At 45.5% G+C, this 21,287-nt stretch overlaps 1 protein-coding gene across 1 annotated transcript in view; it reads right to left on the bottom strand.

Moving 5' to 3' along the window:
* Window positions 1-21,287, bottom strand: part of LOC138580917 (serine protease 27-like) — a 129,801-nt gene that overhangs the window by 6,029 nt on the left and 102,485 nt on the right. Inside the window, exon 4 of the mRNA XM_069651846.1 lies at window positions 12,626-12,897. Within this exon, the coding sequence (XP_069507947.1) occupies window positions 12,626-12,897 (272 nt within the window). The remainder of the gene's footprint in view (window positions 1-12,625; window positions 12,898-21,287) is intronic.

A 21,287-nucleotide genomic window follows, 5' to 3' on the forward strand; every position in this document is an offset into this window, starting at 1 on the left:
GTTGCGATTATCCACTAATGTAGTCTCACCATGAGATTAGTAACCCCCATCAACGTCCTTTCCTGTGAATTACTATCAGCCAAAGTCCCACTCACTAACGCCCAAACCCTCAACATCCACCTGATTTTTCGTCCTCCAGGCCCTGTAGGTACTTTTGATGAGGACATTCACACCATCATATCCAGCAACCTTAAAAGCTCCACTCAAGTACTCACCCTAGGGGACTTCAATATGGGCTTCAAAGACCCAGAAGACCAGTCTGCCAGCACTACGTTTAATACCCTTTCTGAATTAGGATTTACCCAAAGAAGTTTGGAACCCACACATGCCAAAGGTAGAATACTCGATTGGGTGGCTGACTACAATTGTCTAGCTAACATCACCAATATTTCTCCTTTAGCCTGGACCGACCACCATTTGGTATCGTTCATGTCTCTACTACCCGATCAGCAGGGCCCCACCCACACCTGCCGATCAGCAGGGCCCCACCCCCACTCACGAGAAATAAAAAGAGTATCACTGTGGAGAGACTCATCCTGAACTTACTCACCACACTCAACTCACTCCCTGATAACTCTGATCCCGAGACTTTGGTCGAGGAATACAATAAAATCATGTCCACATCGTTGGACCTAATCGCCCCCCTTAAACTGAGACAAAGTAAGCCCAAAACGCACCTAAACAAATGGTATACACCATTCCTTAAAAACTTAAGGCAGCAAAAAAGAAACTGCGAGGTTACTTGGAAAAAACTCCCTTCAGTAGCTAATAAACTCAAACTTACTAAACGTGCCGCCTTTTACAAAAAGGAAATCTACCTAGCAAAACGAACCTCCTTTGACTCCCGTATATCCCATGCCAAATCAAACATGAAGGAATCGTTCTCCATCCTTAAAGAAGTGGAAACCCCAATAGTGCCACCAGATACTTGTACCAAAGATAAAAATTGGTGCTCAGAAATCCAAAATGCCTTAGCTAACAAGATTACCACCCTACAAAACAAAATCGCCTGTAAAAAAGCCTCCTTGAATGACCCCCCCTTCCAAACCATCCGAGAAGCCCATCTTAAGGGAAATTACCTGCTTCAATTTCTCTAAAGTCACTACACTTGAAGTAGAAAAAATCATTTTGTCACTGAAACCTTCCAACTGCCAAGGAGATCTCTACCCTGCACAGCTCATTAAAGATGCTGCCCGTGACCTTTCCCCCTTCATCACAAAGTTAATCAACGCTTCCTTCTGTACCGGTTCTATCCCTACCAACTTAAAACAATCTTGGGTACTTCCACTACTAAAAAAACCCACACTTGACCCAGCCACGCCTACAAATTACAGACCTATGACGACTGTACCTTTCCTTCTAAAAATCTTGGACAAGGTCGCCTACATACAAATACAGAAGTACTTGGAAGAATATCATTTACTAGGAGCTGACAATCACTCTTCCGCCCTCAACATGGGACTGAGACTGCTCTTTTTGACCTTAAATCACAGATCGACAAGCTCAGAGATAATGGCCAACCTGCCCTACTCCTCCTCCTTGACCTTTCCACAGCTTTTTATTTGGTTGACCACTCTGTCCTGTGCACACACCTCACACACCTCAGCTCACTTCTCTTTTGAGGCTATCACTTGAATTAGATCATTCCCTAACGGCAGAACCATGAGGGTCTTTTCACCTACAGCTGCAGCAGACCCCATACCAATCACCTGTGGTGTGCCTCAGGGCTCTTGTGTCTCCCCCAAACTGTGCAATATATTTACCAAGCCCCTTTTTGATGATCTGGATCTTCTCGGTATCACCTACACCAACTACGCAGACGATACCCAGATCCTCCTTCCGCTTTCTGGGGATTATGAAAAGGATTTGGCCTTGGTGAATAGAGTGTACATCATCATCCAGGCATGGATGGCCACACATGGACTATGCCTGAATGATGATAAAACTGAACTCATCATCCTGGGTACGACCGCCAGCTTAAAGAAATTAGACCCTACTTATTCCTCCTTCATGATCGATGGCAATGGCATCAAAGTGGGACAAGAGGTTAAAACACTGGGCTTTTACTTGCATTCTAACTTCTCTTTCAACAGACAAGTGAACTCCCTAGCCTCTTCCACGGTTTACACGTGTAAACTTATCCGTGCTGCCAAACCCTTTCTGTCCGACACTAGTTGCCTGACACTCGCTAGAGCCCTCATACTGTCTCGCCTGGACTACTGCAATGCTCTCTATATTAGGTCTTCTAAAGCCACCACTAGCAAACTACAAACTCTGCAGAATAACGCTCTCAGAGCAGCACTGGGTATCTCACGAAGAGATCATATCACAGCACATAGCCAGTCAGTATAATTGGCTCTCTATTAAACACAAAATTCTCCTAAAAACTGCTTTACTTACTCACAAATCCCTCAATAACGCTGCCCCGACTTATTTAATCGACAGATTCCACAGACAGACTTCCCTGAGACCCACAAGAACAGCCTATAAAGACTGCCTTTCTGTCCCCAACTTTAAATGTTCCACCATAAGGGGCAATAGCTTCCCAGTGAAAGCAGCCAAACTGTGGAACTCCCTACCGCCTGCTCTCAGAATTGACCTACCCTATCAAAATATCCGATCTAAGGTTGTCTTATGGCTGAAAATGCAAGCTGACTAACACACCTGGTGTCTAGTCTATCATATTCTTGCCATCTGCACATATCGTACCTACCTGCTTTTATCTGTATATATGTATATTATTCTGCTATCACCGTTTTTTTAAATATACATATTTTTGATGTTGTAACTAAGCTTCGCAAATTCAAGTAACTGCTGCGCCCTGATACCCTAGGGTATGCTTGCGCATTACAAATAATAAAACAAACAAACAAACGTGGCCCTAAAATCTGGGGGACGTCTCGACGTCTGGGAAGAGATGGGAGTTAAAGCAAAAGGGAAGAAAAACATTTGACACTTTTCTTCCCCAAAGAAGTAAATAATAGTGAAGAACATGATAGTGATCACAAGGGGTTGATACGTTTTAAGGCCATAAAGTTCTGTATTTTGAAGGCACAACAACAGCGACACGTGACGTGTTTTTGAACGTGCAGAGGAGTATGGAGGAAGGCGGAAACAGACGAAACAAGCACTGAAAAAGGAGTCCCCAAAGGGAAACAGAAATAGCTAGTGTTGGTGAAAGCAGTTTCCAGTAAAGACAGATAAAGGAGGGCAGCAGGGAAACCCATTCATTGGAACCAGAAAAGAGAGAACAATAAAGAGGACACATGAGAAAGCAGGGCTGAATGGAAGCCCATTTTCAAAAGAAAGAGTCCATGCTGGGGCACAAAAATTGAATGATAGCGAGGGTTGTGACCAGCATTTTAGGACTCTTCATGTGCTTGTTGGGGAGTTGAAATCTTCGCCTACAACCCTGTTTAATTCCTCAAGAGAGGACGGAATAGTTCCAGAGCACTTGACAAGAGGAGAAGCTGGAAGAAGACTGGCAACAACAGACCTGCCAGTCCTCCTGGCATCGGCAGTGGAGAACGTCATTAATTTATTTATATGGCAGGGGTATAGTGAGATAGTGGGTGAGCGGGCGGTTACATAATTCACAATTTGTGACCTGGCGGTAGTCTACAAAACAGTCAAAAGGACAGCCTGCACAGTGGGGCTTATGTTGGCCTATCTCAGCTTCATGATACAAAGGAAAATCATGCCAGAAAACATTTGGAAACCAGGAAGTGGGAACCATGAAGGTTCCCATTACTTTAAAGGGAATCCTAAATGTATACAATTGTCTAGGGATGTCTGTGCATTGGATGCCCATGTGGAGAGCCATCCTTACCCCAAGATATGAGGTATCTTTTAAGCCTATTAGCCCGGTCTCGTCTCAGATTGTGTGAGGGGAAAGCAAACATTATTTCCAGACCTTTTGCCTTCCCATCCAAATCCTGAGGGTGTCAGAATCAATATACATGACTAATGGATGCAAACACAAATGTTAGGGTAAGCTTCAAGAAAAATTAAATGAGCATCTGCGCCCCACATTCATTATGTGCTTAGTGACTCAAGCATACAACTCTTATCACAAACATATTTAGCAACTATAAAGATCTGTGGTCATTGATATGTTCCCATAATGCTCTGATTTTATGCAGAGCAGCCAGGAACCCTTATTGGTGCTCTGTGTACCCTTCCCCTCTCTCATTTGTGTATTTTGAAAGAGTGAAATAGCAATGTACCTGACTGTCCCTCTTCTCTTAGAATGACAACCTATCAGAAAATAACTTCTATGGTTTGTCTAGGTTTTGATAATGTATTTTTCATAGTAAGAGACATGTAGTGTTCTTATTATGAGTACAATATATAAAGGAAGTTATCATTAGACATGTATATGGTACATTTGTAAATGAAGCCTGTTTTCGATGTTAGTACAATTAATAGCTTCTTTTGAAACTCTCCATGTCCTTGAAGAACATTTCCCAAGTTTATAAGGGTCTTCTTCTACATTTACATCTCGTTCAACAACGTGAGAATACCCCCCTGCCAGATTCTGGAAGTGGTTGAAATATGGCGCGAGTAGCGGGAGCGGGAGGGCTCTTTGTCCCACTTCCCTCTTGAACACAGGTGTTCTAAAAGGCGACAGGGCCCATAAGAGGAGCCGGAACTCGTGCACAGTCGGCTTTATATGCCAAGTTCGTTTTGGGCACACTCCCAGTTGATGCCTTGACCGGTGGTTGGCAACTCTGCTCAATGTGCTCTTTGCATTGTGTGGAAGAAGGTACCCCACGCTTGCTTTCTAAAGTATTTGCCCTCTATACAACATGGCCAGGAGAAGCTGGCTGTTCCCCAGTATGCGGTCACTTGCAGTGGAAGCCTCACTGGTGCGATCTAGGTGCGCAACTCTACCGCTCACTGGCTTGCCACCTTGGCAGTTTCTGGGCACAGCCTAGAACCGCGGAGCTGGAGCTTTGCAGGACACGGAATAGTGGTGTGATGAAAACGGGACTATTGGGTGCACTGAGCATTTAATCCTCTAATGGTGCGATACCCAGAGCAACCACATGGTTTAATCGGATCTATGTTATTACTACGACCCCCAGAATTGCAACGGCTGAAAATGCAGACTTTTTTTCCTCTGCTTTTTTTTTCAACCCCCTTTACACCACATACATATGCGGGGGGAGACCCCCCAGGATCCCCAAAACTACTATTATATCCAATACCCACCCACATATATATGTGGTGTAAGGGGGGGGGTCAGAAAAAAAAGTCGGAATTTCGGGAGTCGGAATTCTGAGGACGATATTTTGGTGCATTTCCTTTTAATCTTTATTACTTTTCAGATTGTTTTTTACAGAAGGCTCTGACTCTTAATATTTTGCTTTTAATGGGATTTTGTAGGTGCATCCCAAAATCAGTCATTCAGCTTTTATTCGGTGCTAACCATTAAGCATGTTGCCTACCTGTGGCTCAGGAGTACTTATTTCAGTACAAGAGTACATCTCAACACATAGCAACACATACAGAACACAAACTGGTAAAAGCAGATAAAAGAAACATACGACGCAAAGAGTATTCATAAACCCATACAAATCCAGGCTCCAAGGATAAAATGACAACAAGGGTTGTATACGAATTGTTTTAGTCACAATTGCTCGAATGACAATTGACCTTAGCACAATGGACCGAATTTTGAAGGTCCATTGTTACATATATGTAGGGGGAAACTCCCCACAACGCCCCACCTAACGCAAAACCCCCCACCCAAACAGCATATATATATATATATATATATATATATATATATATATATATATATATATATATATATATATATATATTCATTTGTGCAAAGGTCAATTTGGACCCTTGTAATTCGGTCAATTGTGCATTTGAACAATTGTGTTCGATCGTTGGTCCCGGCGTTAATACCGCCTTGCTTCAGAGCTTTGTTTCTCTGCACCCATGTTCTGAAGATATAATGTGCAATAACATTTAAAGACAAGCCCTGGCTTAAAAACAACAATGCAGGGACTACATGGAGAATGCCAGAGTCCTTTAGTATCGGTCTCAAATATAACCGTCTCAGACGGGAGGTTTTCCCACAAGTTAACATAAAATGTAACAGGGTATATTTAAAAAAAAAAAACACATAGTGGGCACTTTGCAGTAGCATCGCCCCTCCAAGATGAGGTAAAAGACACTATAGGCAATAGGCAATACAGTGATCTCTTCAAGGACAGGTACATTATATCTAAATATGCTTTAAATCCCCACTCCATTATGTGTTCTAAGTACTCTGGGCCCCATTTTAAACTGGCGGCATCTACTATCATAGCCTCACGGGCTCTCGAATACATAAATCACTTCAACTGCTTAGTTTCCTGAGACAGGAGACCCTGTGGATTATCCCAGAGGTCAATCCTATCAAATTGGAAAGAGTTCTTTTCACAGAGGGGAACCATTTTAAGCTCTTAATTCCCGGGGTGTTCCAAACTCCAAGCCAGTGTAGAACTGGCTTAAAAAAATAACTGGGCTGCTACTGGTACACAATTAAATTCTCAATGAACCAAGACAGAAGGAGCACTGAAAGAGAGCAGCAGCAATTTAACAATAAAAAGGGTTTTCACAGGTGCTCATTTGACTAAAACGTGTATGCCCCAAAGTGCTGCACCATTCAATGAGGCTGGGAGGGCCTGTTTATGGTACAAATCCAAGACTGGTGAAAAAGTAATGACAGATTGAGCAATCTGTGCCCCCCAGGAAACATTATCCTGGAAACGTACTCCAAGGTAATCAAAGTAGGGGACTTGCTCAATGGCTAAATCACACGCTCTTTACATTAGCGGTTTACTTTTAGCCTAGGGGGGTTTAAAGATCATCACTTGCGATTTTTCGGTGTTCAGGGTTAGACTTAGGAACTTACATTTATTCTGGAAAATCAACAAAGCCTTTTTTAGTCCCTTAGGGGCAGAAGCTAGTAGGATGGCAAGATCCGCATAAAATAGTGCTGGAAATGTATCTGAAGCCATCCAAGGGGGAGGTCCTGGCACCCTACCATCAAGGCATTAATGATCTCCTGGACATAGATGTTAAATAGAAGTGGCGCCAGGACACAACCCATATAAACATCCAAATCCTTGGTCATCTCACCACCAAGACCATAGCATACTCTTGCTTTATCATCTGAGTAGAGTGAAGAAATAATTGATACCAAGTCAGCAGGAACATTAAAAGCTAACATGATCTGCCAGATGGTGTCTCTTGCGACCAAGTCAAATGTGGTCCTTGGGTCTAGAAAGGCCAGATATAGGTACATTTTATTTAACACTGTATACTTCTGAATAAGCATGGTAGTCAAAAGCAGTGGTCCATTGTGCCCCTAGTTGACCTCAACCCTGCCTTGAGATGACTAATCCCATTCACACAATCGGCCCAGTTCTGCAGATGATTAAGAATTTGTTTTCCAAAGAGTTTGCCGGCACCGTCCAAAAGAAATATTGGAGGGTAATTGGCTGGTAACTCCCTTGCACCCTTTTCGTACACTGGCAGGATTGCGGCCTCTTTCCAGGAGACCGGTATTTCACCACTTCTCAAAATGACATGAAACATTTTGCAGAGCACTGGTGCCCAGATTTTCACCTCATCCTTAAATAAATCAGTGGGGAATAAGAGCCGGCCCTGCAGCTGTTCCATTTTTTAAAGAAGTAAGAGCAGTCGCCACTTCACTGACAGAAAAACCAAGAGCTTTGAGACGCTCTGCTGCGAGAGACGCAAGTAAATCCACCATTTGCTGCTCTCCTGCCCTCCTTTCCATCCTCCTTGATCTTTCTCGGGCACTTGTATTCTTTCGTGGGGGGTGGAGAAGGGGGTGTGGAGCGGAGCGGAGCAGTGAATTTCCTTAAAAACCGTCGCTGCACAACTCTTGGACAGGCGCGCTAATGGGAAGGCCGCCTAGTAACTGCTGTACAAGATGAAGGAGCAGAATGTTAAATGGCGCATGAGAAAGCCAAACTCGAATTCCATTGCTTTTTTTTGTTGTTTTGTTGCTTGTCCTGCCTATTCGTTTGTTGTGCTCTCTCACTTACCTTTCTACCCACCCTGTTGTGCTTGCTAGGCTGTGATAATGGTAGCCAAGCCAAAGCAGAAAAGTGGGGAAATGTTGGCAAGCAAGACTTTGAAACGGCATGCGCCTCTCCAGCTATTGCACCTGGCTAACACAGCTAAGGCATCTAAAATGGTTAAAGCAGCCAGGAACTACTCCCAAACAACTATAAGGTGGGTGCTTAGGAGCCATGTGACCACCTACTAAATTGGAGGATAGAGCAACAGGGGACGAAGAGATTGGAGGCTCAAGGGGACACAGAGACGTCATCGTTGAGTCCCCCAGATTCACAGCAATTTGTGCTGTCCCAAGGGTCCAACTCTCTATTTTAGATACGAGCCAAGCAGAATGCCAGGAGCACCAGGAGCACCAGGAACACCAGGTGGATTGAGGGAGGGCACCACTTGGAAATACGTACCGCTGGACAGGTCCTAGATGGAGGCCCTCCAGAGGTCGATTGATTGATATTATGCAGAGAACTGTGTGGTAGCGGAAATCTCTGCCACAGGAAAGAGTCCAGGACCTGCCACAAACCACGTCATATATTGTCCCAGAGACCCACATCCAGCGCACGAACATAGAACAAGTAGACGAGCTCCTTAAATGCAATGCTGCTGGTAGAAAATCCAATGGAATAATCCTCAATTTGCCTATGCCTGCATTTAGTGACGTGAACCTTGACCCAGTGGCTGGTGAGGCTCTGCTACCTTGGTCGATCATGCAAGAAGAACAAGAAGACACCATAATGCTGGACGAAGATACCAATGTGCACTCTGCTCCCCTAACCATTTCACCATCAATCCAGAGAGGGCCCCTTCAGTGCCAAATGAGCGAACAGATTTTTGCTTTCACATGGAGAACTCACAGGAGGTTAATCCTTACTTCAGGAAATCTCAGACGCACTATAATCTAGATGATGAGGATATAGTTGACACCTCTACTAGAGATTTCCCTACTGACTACAGGGGAATAAAGGGGCTTTGGCTGAATGACATCAATCTCTCCATAGACAACATCAAGGATCAGTCCGACAAATTGCAAGCCTCTCGAGCTGGGGATGAGCTGCGTCTGGAGCAGCACCTGGACAAAGGCTTAGAAGTCATATTAAAGGATCAGATCGACAAATTGCAAGCCTCTCGAGCTGAGGATGAGCTGTGTCTGGAGCAGCGCTTGGACAAATGCTTAGAAGCCATCTTAAAGCATCAGATCAACAAATTTCACGCCTTTCGAGCTGGTGATGAGCTGCGTCTGGAGCAGCACCTGGACAAAGGCTTAGAAGTCATATTAAAGGATCAGATCGACAAATTGCAAGCCTCTCGAGATGAGGATGAGCTGTGTCTGGAGCAGCGCTTGGACAAATGCTTAGAAGTCACCTTAAAGCATCAGATCAACAAATTGCAATCTTCTCGAGTTGGGGATGAGCTGCGTCTGGAGCATCGCCTGGACAAATGCTTAGAAGTCATCTTAAAGGATCAGATCGACAAATTTCACGCCTTTCGAGCTGGTGATGAGCTGCGTCTGGAGCAGCGCCTGGACAAATGCTTAGAAGTCATCTTAAAGCTGGCCGGTGACGGTGCTTTTCGAGCATCGATGAGTAATAAGGAAAGTAGTATAAAAATCCAAAGTGTGGATGCCGGGATATATACCAACCTCATGTCCATTCAAATTCCTGACTTAGGGAGGTCAAGCATGGGAAACCATGTCCCCACTAAGAGGGGCATTATCCCCGTGCCCCTATCGACGCCTGCAGAGGGTACCAAAACTCATCATTTTTTGGCCAGGAAGCAGAGGCCGCACAAGGGGGGACCTAAGGAAACCACGCACTGGTCTGAATATTGAGGGAAACTTAATCAAATTGCTTGTGCCATTGACAACTGATATGGCTACAGTAAATTCAGAGAACGTAAGCTGCGCTAACAAAAGGGGACAGCCCTTAATACCGTATTTTACAAGTTCAAAGACTTTGGAAGCCGCAGGTGACCTTGTCACGATGAATAACTCTGCGGCGGATCCCTTGGTCGGCTGGAGGAGGGGAAATATTATCTACAAGAGATCATTGATCGGAGCAGTAACGGAAGTTCTGGGGATCACTGGCTTATCGTTAAAAATCTTTACGACAACTAGAATTCTATAAGATTGCATGTATTGTGGCGGCTGTAATGTGAGATTTGGGGTGAAAAACCAGCATTTGCAGTCAGACATATTAAAATGTGTGGATGCTATGGCACTGAAAGGTGTGGAAGTGCGTAGGGACAAATAGCCCATTGTATGTCATCTTCATGATACGTGGCATGCTCCCCTCTGCGATGCCACGGTGGTTACCCAGAGGAATAGCACAAACACAAGCACCTGCATTCAATCTTTTTAATGGTCTCTCAGTTCCAGCCATAACGATAGATATGATGGACTTGAACCAAGCTGTGCTGGAGGGCACACAAGCCAGACCCTTTTCGTCTACCCTCACAAGAGGCTCGAAGGACACTGCCTATGGTTGTAGTATGCATATTCCCCCATCCAGGCCCAAACAGCGATATCACCTGCCTGAGTTCTATAAATGTTGTTACATTGAACGTTGCTGGCCTGAGTTTGTGACTGAAAGATCCTGATTATGTGGGATTCATGGAGACATAAGATGTGTTATTATTCCAGGATACTTGGGCCGGTTATAGTATTTGTAGGAATAAAGTTGTGGCCTATTGCACGAAAGCATCACCCACCTTGAGAGTTAGGAAGTGTGGCGGTCTCACTACATATGTACGGAGATCGTAGATGGTCAAAAAATCTAGTTTGTTCTTATGTTAGTCAACACTACTGATTGTAGATGTAGAATTGGCTGATGGAACTCTATGGCACATAGCACATTTTTATAATGCACTAAGCGATAGCAGCAGCGATGCGTCACTGATGAGGCTATTGGGTGTTCTACATATGGTAAGAAATTCTGAAAGCTCCACAGTGTGAGTGAAGTTCCTACTCAGTGGTGACTTCAATTTAAAAATGGGCAACTATTGTGGTACTGCCGAAGGTGCAGCAGAGGAGAATATGGCATTTGCCATTCACTGACCAGTTTTGCTAGATCTTAAGGCAGATCGTCAAGGCAAGAATTTCATAGACGCCCTTATTGATATAGGGTTGAGGCAATTGAATGGAAGATTTCCATCAGGTGCCCCAAGGAAGTTTACCTTCGCGAAGGCAAGATACCATTGAACCATTGATTATTTCATACTAGGCAACGAGAATTGGCCCTGGATTAAAGATTTTAAGATAGTCTGCAGGGTCGAAAGTGATCATGACCCTTTCGTTTTGATGGTGTGGTGTGGGCCAGCCGTTGGTCCTGCAAGGAGCAACAAGACTGCTGCACCGGCGTAGAAAACGCAGCAGTGGGGGCAGGTGAATCCTGAATGGTTGGTCACCCAGGTAATGCCTGTTATGCCCAACCTGGAGATATGTCTATGCATCGAGGCCAATGATCAGGATAAGTGGAAAGCCTGGATAGACATAACTGCATCAAGCAGCATAGCATTTAGGACAACCCCCACTATCCTGAAAGCCAGATCAGGTAAACCTCAGTGGTTCAACAATGAATGTGTGACGGCAAAACAAATTATCTTACTTGCATTTAGGCAGCAGCCCAGAGATCAAGAAAAAGTAGCCAAAGCTAGATCTCTTTATAAGAAGTGCATGAAGAACAGCAAACGGGAATCTCTCAGGCAAGTTTGGTTCAAGCTAGAAAGCGCTGCAGCATCTGGCAATAGAATTGCAGAAGTCGCCAAAGCACTTGCCAGGGTGGCTAATAAGAAATCGGCTGCTCCAGACTCAATCCCAATAGAGTTTTATAAAAATGAGAAGAGGGTTTGGGTGCCGGTATTTACCTTGATCTTTAATACGCCAAGAGCTGGCAGTGGATGGGCAATGGATAGGCTGATCTCGTTGGGTCTGGTGGGATTTCCTCCTGTCATTTCCAAGGCTTCCACTTGTAATCGTGGAGTAAAGAGCCTCGTTATTAATGCCTGATAAAACTCTGTATTTTTTGAGGAAACGTTATTGATTGAGTTCTAGGATTCATAAATATTTTAGACCGTTTACCCCGCAGAGGAATAGAGCGCATACGATTCTTCGTGTACCATGGTTTCGCCATTAATTATAAAGTGGTAAGTTGCTTCGTGGTAGGTAAAATAGAGAGATATAAGAAGAGGGCGTGGAAGGGCGCAGGGGTGGGAAAATACACAGGAGGTGTCGGTGAGCAGGTGGCCGGAGGCTATGATGGTGACCACCGTTAACAGAAAACAAATGATGAAATCTACCACAAAGTAACTTTCCACTTTGTTATTCATGGGGAAGCAATACATTCGAACAGATTCATATAACCAATTGCAATCAATTGTATTGCCTGAATGGAAGGAACGTGGAAGAAATCACACTCTGGTCTCGTTCTCTTTAAATGCCCTCTGAAAAGCTGAGTCTGGTGAGCGGCATGAGCCACTGGTGAAGGTTGGTCACGGGTAAAAGGGACACCCAATCACATGCGCTTACCTGAAGAATTGATATGTCCCCAGCCGCTGGTCCAGCACTGGGTTCCAGATGGCACCTGGACGAAGGGGGACGGTAGACAGATGGGCATGATGTAGTTTGTGAAGTTCAGCGGTGTGCTCAATTCCATCAGCATGATGTCTCCGGGGTCTCCCGTGGCCGTATAGCTGGGATGGAGTATCAGCGTCTGGATCGTCGAGCAGACTGCGTTGGGGTTGCCGTAGGTTAGCTGATACTCGCCCACGCAAGCTGTGTATCTGGATTGACTAATGTTCCTGGGGAAAAGGACAGATTGAAAAAACACAATGAAGCCTGCAGTCTTCTCCAGCAATCAAATACTCAAACAAACGACACATTAACTACCTTTAATAAGTGAACTTTGAGGGTGAGATCGCGATGCTGTTCACCGCTCAGATAGCTGAGTTCAAACGCAGCCAGCTCTCCAGAGAACGATGTGCATATGCACCTGTGGTCGGACAGCGCTATTCTAGAGTTGTGGACATTGCCTAGGACGCATCCAAAAGCAGCAGAGAGGATCCACCCATGGAGACCCAGAACCAGCTTCAAATGCAGAATTCCCCAGAATGGTTCCCTCTCCCACAAATGGACAGGTGCATCACTCACATAGACCACATGCCAGCCTCACCAGAAAACCCTTCAGAGCAGATTTCAATCTGGCTTCCCAGGCTTGCTTTTTCCCCTTCATGCCGTTTCCTAAATCTGTGTAGTCCTGAAGGGCAATTCATTGGAAACGTGCTCAATGGTCCCAACACATCCCTCAGCAGACACATTACCCTTGCAGATCACCTTCCCAGGCCATAAGCGCACTCCTTACTCCAAAACCCTTACCCCGTCTGCTGCCTCCCTCCCTCCGAGTCCTCCAAGACAAACATGAGGTACTCCTCAAAACCTATATTACAGACCGTAGAGTTGAACAACTTGCCTAAGGTGTTTTTCAGTGCTGTTGCTGGGGAAACTCTGGAGCAGTCGCACCTACGGTGGCCAACCGTCCCGTCTTTTGCTGGACTGTCCTCTTTTCATGGGATTTGTCCGGCAACATGGAGAGAGGATGCCAGGAACAGATACAAGCCCGGGCAATGTTCCTCTGAAGCAATACTGGCTGTCCAATGCCTTCCCCAGCTTAGCAAGGAAGTACAGTGGTTGCCCGTCCGTGGTGCTTTGTATCAACAAAACATTACAATAAGAGGGATGAGGGCGTTAATGAGCCATCACAGGGCTACCTACGAAAGGACTATTGCTCCTTGAGATACAAATGGTTTGTGATAAAGGGTTCACAATGCTGCATTCTGTGTGAAACAATGACTGAAGCAGGTCCCCTCAAACTGCTCTTCATTTGTTTGTTCACTCGAAAGAGTTTTAAAACCCAAATGAGAATTGTGGAGGCTGGCACTTTAATCCTGCATTCACGATGGGTAAAATAATGCTGTACTCATTTGCTTTGCTCAAGATGCTTCAATAGTAGTTGAGGAGCGAGATACAGAGAAAACTCGAAAAATTAATTGATAATAACTTTTGACTCGTTTGACGGACTTGGATGACATTTTACAGACACTATTGTTGTCACGTAGGCCTCGCCCCAACCCCTGCCCCAGACTGGACATTTTGGGAAACATCCCTTAAAAAATTCAAAATTATTAAGAAAGTTAAAGAAATGCCATTTCGGCTAGTCCCCATTTATTTGTGCTCAGGTGCACAGCCAAAACTGCTGGATGGAATTGCACCAGGTATGAAACAACGTGGGCATGAAGCGTTAATTCGAGTTCCCGGGCGGCTGGGGTTATTGTGTTCAAAATTATAGTTATGTCTCCCATGGTGCATTGATTCAAAGAGACTTTTCAGAAATGAAAAACCGCCATTTTATTTTCTTCGATGTGAAGGCCCTGGCTAGTGGGCCAAAAAGACATGTATAGTGGCCACAGCTTTCTGCCTTGTGGGTCCAAAAGAAACATATTAGGGAACCATGTCCAGGAGACACGGCATAAGGCCGTGGTCACTGGCTATGGCCAAAGACCATGTCTAGTGGCCCCTAACAAAGGATGGTATTTCAAAACCCTTGAAATTCACTGGAAAAAACGTTTGTAAAAGTGCAGTTAAGTGGACCACATTTAACGCAACAAAACCCTTTAAATTCAGTGGATGTGGGAAGTCATGACCAGTTTAACCCCAATTGCAAAGCCCATGAGCATATACATATTATAAGAGAAGAGAGTCACAATTTAATTATTTTATTTATTTATTGAGGATTTGTATGGCACCCATAAGGCCAAAGGTGTTTCCAGGCGCCACAAGACAAAAGAGGGGGGGCATAGGAGAAAACAACAGGCACGGTCCTATTAGGCTTTGTGACATTCGGATCGGGCAAGTGCAGTAAAGGAGGTGCAAGGGGAGGAGGCAGGACAGGGAGGAAGGATGGTATACAGGACAGGGAAGAGGGGGAAGTGCAGGAGTGAGGAGGCCCAGGGAACTGGGCAAGTGCTAGAGAGAGCCCACAGGGCCAAGTGCCCCGAGTACCAGGGGTGAGGGTCAATTAGTGCGAGGATGGGGGCGGACCAGACTCAGTAGGCTAGTCAGGGAAGGGTGCCTGCGGGCAAGTGCTGGATAAGGGGGCTGGGTGACACTGGTCGAGCAGGACCTAGCACCTATAAGACTCGTAGGGTGCCGAGAGCCAGTTGCAGCAACAAGGGGGGAAATTAGCAAGGGAGGGGGAGAGGGAAGGAGGAGAAAAGGAAAGTCTTGAAAAGCTTCTGGTACTTAAGAAGATCCGGCTCAAGTCCGAGATGGGCAGGGAGTCCATTCCAGAGGGAGGCTCCTGCTGAAGAAAGAGATCTACCCCCATTCTCAGCTTGAAGAAACGTCTGATCTGCAGTGAATTGGAGCTAGAGGACCAAAGAACTCTATAAGGGAGGTATTTAGGGAGAGAGAGTTGGATGTAGCAAGCTCCCAGGAACCAGAAAGCATTGTGAATGATACAGAGGGTTTTGAATTTGATCCTTGCAATGAACGGAAGCCAATTGAGAGATTTTAAGGCTGGAGAGATCCAGTCCCTGGGCCTGAGGCCAAGGATAAGTCTTGGAGTCCTATTCTGGACTATTTGAAGAGGGCGGAGGCAGGAAAGAAGAAGATTGAGGAAGAGGCTGTTGCAGTAGTCCAGCCTGGAGAGAACCAGAGATCTGGAGATATTGAGTTTCTGGGGGAAGGTGAGGAAAGGGAGAATGCCTCTGAGGAGGTGAAGCTGAAAGTTGGCCTTCTTGGCAGGGTCAGCGATATTAACTGAAAAGCAGAGAGAGGAGTCAAAGATGATGCCCAGGTTTTTTGCCGCACACAAGGGAGGGGGGGGGAGAGGGCCCAAGGAGGGCGGCCGGAGAGTAGGAGATAAGGAAGGGGCAGCAGTCCCAATGAGAAGGTCTTACTGGCATTGAGGCAGAGATCATTAGCAGCACATCATACCTGAATATCAGTCAGGCAGTCGGGAATGAGAGAGCAAGGAGAGGAGGTTGAGGAGGGAAGCTTAAATGAGAGTTTTGTCTCTTCAGCATAACACTGGAAATGACGAGAGAAGGTGGACATCACGTGGGCGAGAGGGACAAGGTAAATGTTGATGAAAAGGCACAGAGAGAGGATATGCAACATGTAGAGAGTGAGGTGCAGGAGAGAAAAGGGCCAAGTTGAACCTGGGAGGGCCGATGAGAAAGTAAAGAAGTCAAAAAGTCCAGTGTCCGGTCTGTTATGCCAAGGGTATCACAGAGGCGATTTATGAGGGTGGCATGATTGGCAGTGTCAAAGGCTGAGGGCAGATCGAGGTGAATGAGAACAGAATGAGAGTTGGAGTCAAGGCTTGAGAGCAAGTCTTCACAGGGGTTCAGGAGAGCAGTTTCCTTGCGTCTGGCTGCTCTGAAGCCACACTGGTGGTCATGGAGACCGCCGACGGATTCAGTGTGATGGATTAGTTGGGTGATGACCAACTTCTCCTGGAGTTTGTCCAAGAAGGGGGTAGTGGAGATAGTGTGGTAGTTAGCCAGGCAGGAAGGGTCTGCAGACAGACATTTTAAGAGGGGGCACAAAGAAGTGCTTGAGATGAAGTGGGAAGGTGCCAGTGTCAAAGAAGTATTTGCATAACTCAGTTAAGGAGGGAGCGAGGGAGCTAATGTTGTCCTTGATAGTTCTGGAGGAGCAGGGAAGCATCTGTTTGGAGGAGACTTTCATAGAGCAGACTGTCTTATGACCTCACCCAGTGCTATGGGTGAGAAGGAGGAGAGTAGGAGGGAAGGGGTTCCAAGGGCAGCCTGAGATCAGGTGGGGGGATAGAGGAGAGTGTGGGCTGGATGTACTGAGTTTTAGATGTGAAATGGGAGGTCAAAGCCATTCAGAGGGCCAAGGAAGGAAGAGGAGAAGTGGCGACTGCAGTAGGATTGGTTGAGTTACTTAAAGATTTTGAAAAATCCAGCTGTGTTGTTGGTGGCACCAGAGATGCGGGCTTGGATATGGGCCAGCTTCTTGGAGCGAAGGAGAATCTTTCTTGCCTTTGGAGCAGGCGGCCGGCCAGTTTGTCAGAGGATGTGCAAGAAGCCAACCACTTCCGTTCCGCAGCTCTGCTCTTGCTTTTCAGCAAGGCATGGTCGGAATTGTACCAACTATTGCACTTGGAAGCAGGCTTCATGTGAATCCTCATGGTAGGGGAAAGGGTGTCCAGAGTGTTGGAGATGAAGAGGTGAAGGTTAGCAAGGGCTGAATCAGTGGGAGAATCAATGGCAGGCGTTGAATGGGGAATGAAAGAGGTGGGAAAAGCCGCTACTGACACTCGCTCATTGGTCAAATGCTGGTGAAGGAGACTGGCAGTGTGGGCAGAGGCTTAGCCTGGTAGTATAGGAGATCCAGAGGAGAGGTGTACCGAGAGGGTTAGAGAAAGGGATGTCTTCTGCGATGAGCACATCAAAAGGTGTGCTGGGCTGAGTGAGTTGGACCGGAGGGAAGAATAGTGAGGGAAAGAGAGTCACATAGATTGCGGAATTGTAAGTGGCTGCATCAGGAGAATCAAGATGAATATTGAAGTCTCAGAGGAAGAGAAGCTTAGAGGTAGAGGTAAGGAGAGAAGAGGCGAGGTAGGCCCACTCTGAGAGGAAGGCCGGCTCAGGGGTATTGTAGGTGGTGGCGAGAGTGAGCAAGAGGGTAGGAGAGACACAACGCTTGCAGACAAGGCATTCAAAGAAGAGTAGGATTGAGTGAGTATGATAGAATCAGGGACCCATTAAGGGAAAACAAGGGCCACTCTGCCACCAGAACGGTTGGGCCTGGGCTTGGAGAGAATCTTGTAGCCCTCAGGAAGGAGAGTGTCAAAAGCAGTGACAGAGCTGGCATTGAACCACTAATCAGTGAGGGGGCGAGGACATCAAGATCAAAGTCCTCAAGGAGTTGACAGATGTCAGAGGAGTGTTTAATAGCAGAGCGAGAATTGAGGATAGCTAAGTGAAGCTGGTTGCCACCTTTAAAGGTCTTCCGAGGAGGGCTACAGGGACAAGGTATGCCCATCGGTGGGGGTGAAGAGGTCAGCAGGGTGGCAGACAGAGGAGTGGCAGGGGAATGGAGCAAGTTAATGAGAGACAGGATGCACCGGTCAAGAAGGAGGAGGTTGGGCTGAGAGCCCTGATAGTGCCATTCTTGTGGACATTAATTATATAACTGGATGATGAGAAGTGAGGCAAGAGCTCTTCCCATCTGGTTCTACCATTAATGATTGAAGAAGAGAAGGGGAGAGTACTGAGACCATATGAGGAGTCCATAGGTGCAGTGAGGGAACGACAAAGAGGATGTCAGTAATAGCCTTCCTGGAGGCAGCATTGACATAGGTTTTGGCAATAGGAAAGCCTGGGTTAGAGACCAGGAGACCCCTCTTAATCCTTTCCTTTCAGAGAGGAAGGATAGGTAATAGAGTAGCAATTAGAGTAGATAGGGGCGATGGAGCACCATAGGGGAGTGGACACAGGCATACCAAGGGGGGAGGGGCAGATAACTGCACAGTGCAAGAAAGTACTCACCAGGTAGCCTAGCAACAACCAGAACAAGTGAATCAGGTGCAGGTCATTTAAACAAGAATTTGAACGAGGGCAGCAGATTTAAACAAAACATCCAGATTTGGGTTACCAAAATACAGGATAATACTAATATATAAACAAGGGCAGAAGATTTAGAACATAAGATTTGGGTTACCAAAATACAGGGGAGAGTACCAGTATTTAAACAAGGGCAGCAGATTTAGACCATCAGGATTTGTGTCACCAAAATGCAAGAGAATGCCAATATTGAGACAAGGGCAGTAGATTTAGAACACAAGATTTGGGTTACCAAAATAGATGAGAATGCATTTAAACAAGGGGCAGATTTAGAAAAGAAACAACCCGATTTGAATTGCTTAACAGGTGGGTAAAAACATACTTTTTCTTTAAAGAACATTGATTATCATGCCCCCCCTCCCACGCAATGTGGAACATATGGAGTCCACCTACAGTGCAGTAGACCGCAGAGGTCAGACGGCATTCACAAAGCCCAGAATCATAGGGGAGACCCAAAAAAGTTGTACCCATCAACCAACAAACAGATGTACATAAAATCATAACTAATGTTTACGACACGCAAAGATACTTTTTGTCCAAACACTTTATAAAATACTAATTATTTTTTCATTTAGCACACATTACAATGGAATTCACCAATCAAAAACCATAACTGTACACTTCATATAATCTCCTCAGTAGAACTCTGCATACAGATTGAGAAACGCAAAGTGCTTATTGGAGAACAGATTCTCACCAAATAGTAAGTGCATTTTATTTATTTCTCTATTCTTAGCTTTCATTATATAAATATGCGTTATTAGACACAAGCACTTTTTTTTTCTCACAGAAATGGCAAACACACCTGAGTGGTTAGAAGAGAACTTCCCAAAAGAAGAAATTAGTGATAATAACATCTGTAATGGTACACAATACATATTTTTATGTAAACAAATAATGTAACTTGTACACACTTTACTAAAATAACAATTTCTGTTTTTCTTACAGTACATAGTTTTCATGAAAAAACCACGCCCCAGTTTAATTATACACAATCCCAAGAATCACAAAGAGAAGTCCTATCCCCAACTGTAAATAATCAAATCATGAACTTGTCTAAAGAATTTGGATGAACTAAGTAATTATTGTAAAGAACTTTTACAGTATGTGAAAAATCATGTTATTAACATTTTCCCTATCATTGTCCTTCTTGCACCTGTCTCCCTTGTCCTCAGCAATCATTCCCATCAAGTTCTGAACATTTTAATCAAAGACGCTTTGAAGAAACCTCAATTCCTTCCTCCCCTCCTGATTATTGTACAAAAATGCCTAATCCTCCCATTTATGTTTTTCATTCCGGTACCCAATCCCTTTCTTGAAGAAATACATTTGTTGTACTATAAATGTTTTGTATATTGTTGTGTGATATTTCCTATATTTTTTTAAACTCGCATTATGAGTCCGCGGACACTGCGACTGTCCGGGGTGCCCGCACTCAAAATGGACCCCCCCGGACAGGCGCGATGTCCGGACATGTCCAGTTTCACATGATGCCCTTTTAATTAGTCAGCTGGCACCATGCCTGTTCTATGGACATTCAGCGCATGCGCCATGCGATTCCCACCCGATGGGTGTCCACGGACAGCCGTCAGGGTAGCAGACATCATCATGTGACCACACCCATGTGGCGTGACGGGGGTGTCTGCGAATGGTGTTCATGACCGGGGACAGTTAAAACTGGATTTTCTGTCAACCTAGGGTGTTTCAAGATGACACTTCACCCTTGCACAGCTGCCAGAACCATTCTTGGTTGATCAGGCAACTTTTTACAACTTTTCTTTGCCTGTTTGCGACTCGGAAGGCTGCGAACAGCACGACTGTCTGCGGACAGTTCCTCTAAAGGGACCCACCCATTACTTTTCCTCATTCTCAATCTGGCTATCCAGGAGAGAGCACTTGTTGGCAGTTCCTGAAGTTGTGCTTTGCTGCTTTGGAGATCTGTTTTGTGAGAGCATCATGACATCTGCTATGTCCACAACCACCCCCACCACCACCACCACCATGTGGAAGGCCTGGACAGGGGAACAGGCACAGAGATATAGATGAGGAAGAAGAGGATGAGGTGGAGGAAGTCCCTATCCCCAGTACTCTGAGTGAGTCCTGGGTGTGGGATTTTTTTTACGACCGTTGGAAATGTCCCAAAGGCTTGTGCAAGCAAAGTTCGATGCAATGAGTGCAAAGTTCGATGCAATGAGTGTAAAGTTCTCACTTGCGGGAAACCTGGCTTGTATTCCTACAGGATAACTTCCATGAGATGCCACACCAAATCTAACCACCCCACTGCACTGAGAAAGGTGATCCTCAGGTCAGAGTAGGTTGACATCCTTCAACCCATCATCTTAAACTGCTCCTGTTACCACAAAGCATACTCATTTGGGGCAGAGGATCCCATCAGTGGCCTTCACGGGCCATACAGAATGCTGTTGACCCTTATCTTTTGAGGGTCACAGTGCTATGTTTGTACTGTGACACACTGATCTGTAGGGGGGGAGAGGTTTTGGAGTGCTTTCGAGGCTGCAGTCACAGAACATGAGAAA

This window comes from Ambystoma mexicanum, chromosome 3p (genome assembly GCF_040938575.1).
Source record: "Ambystoma mexicanum isolate Mex_15411 chromosome 3p, UKY_AmexF1_1, whole genome shotgun sequence".
Taxonomy (NCBI): Eukaryota; Metazoa; Chordata; class Amphibia; order Caudata; family Ambystomatidae; genus Ambystoma; species Ambystoma mexicanum.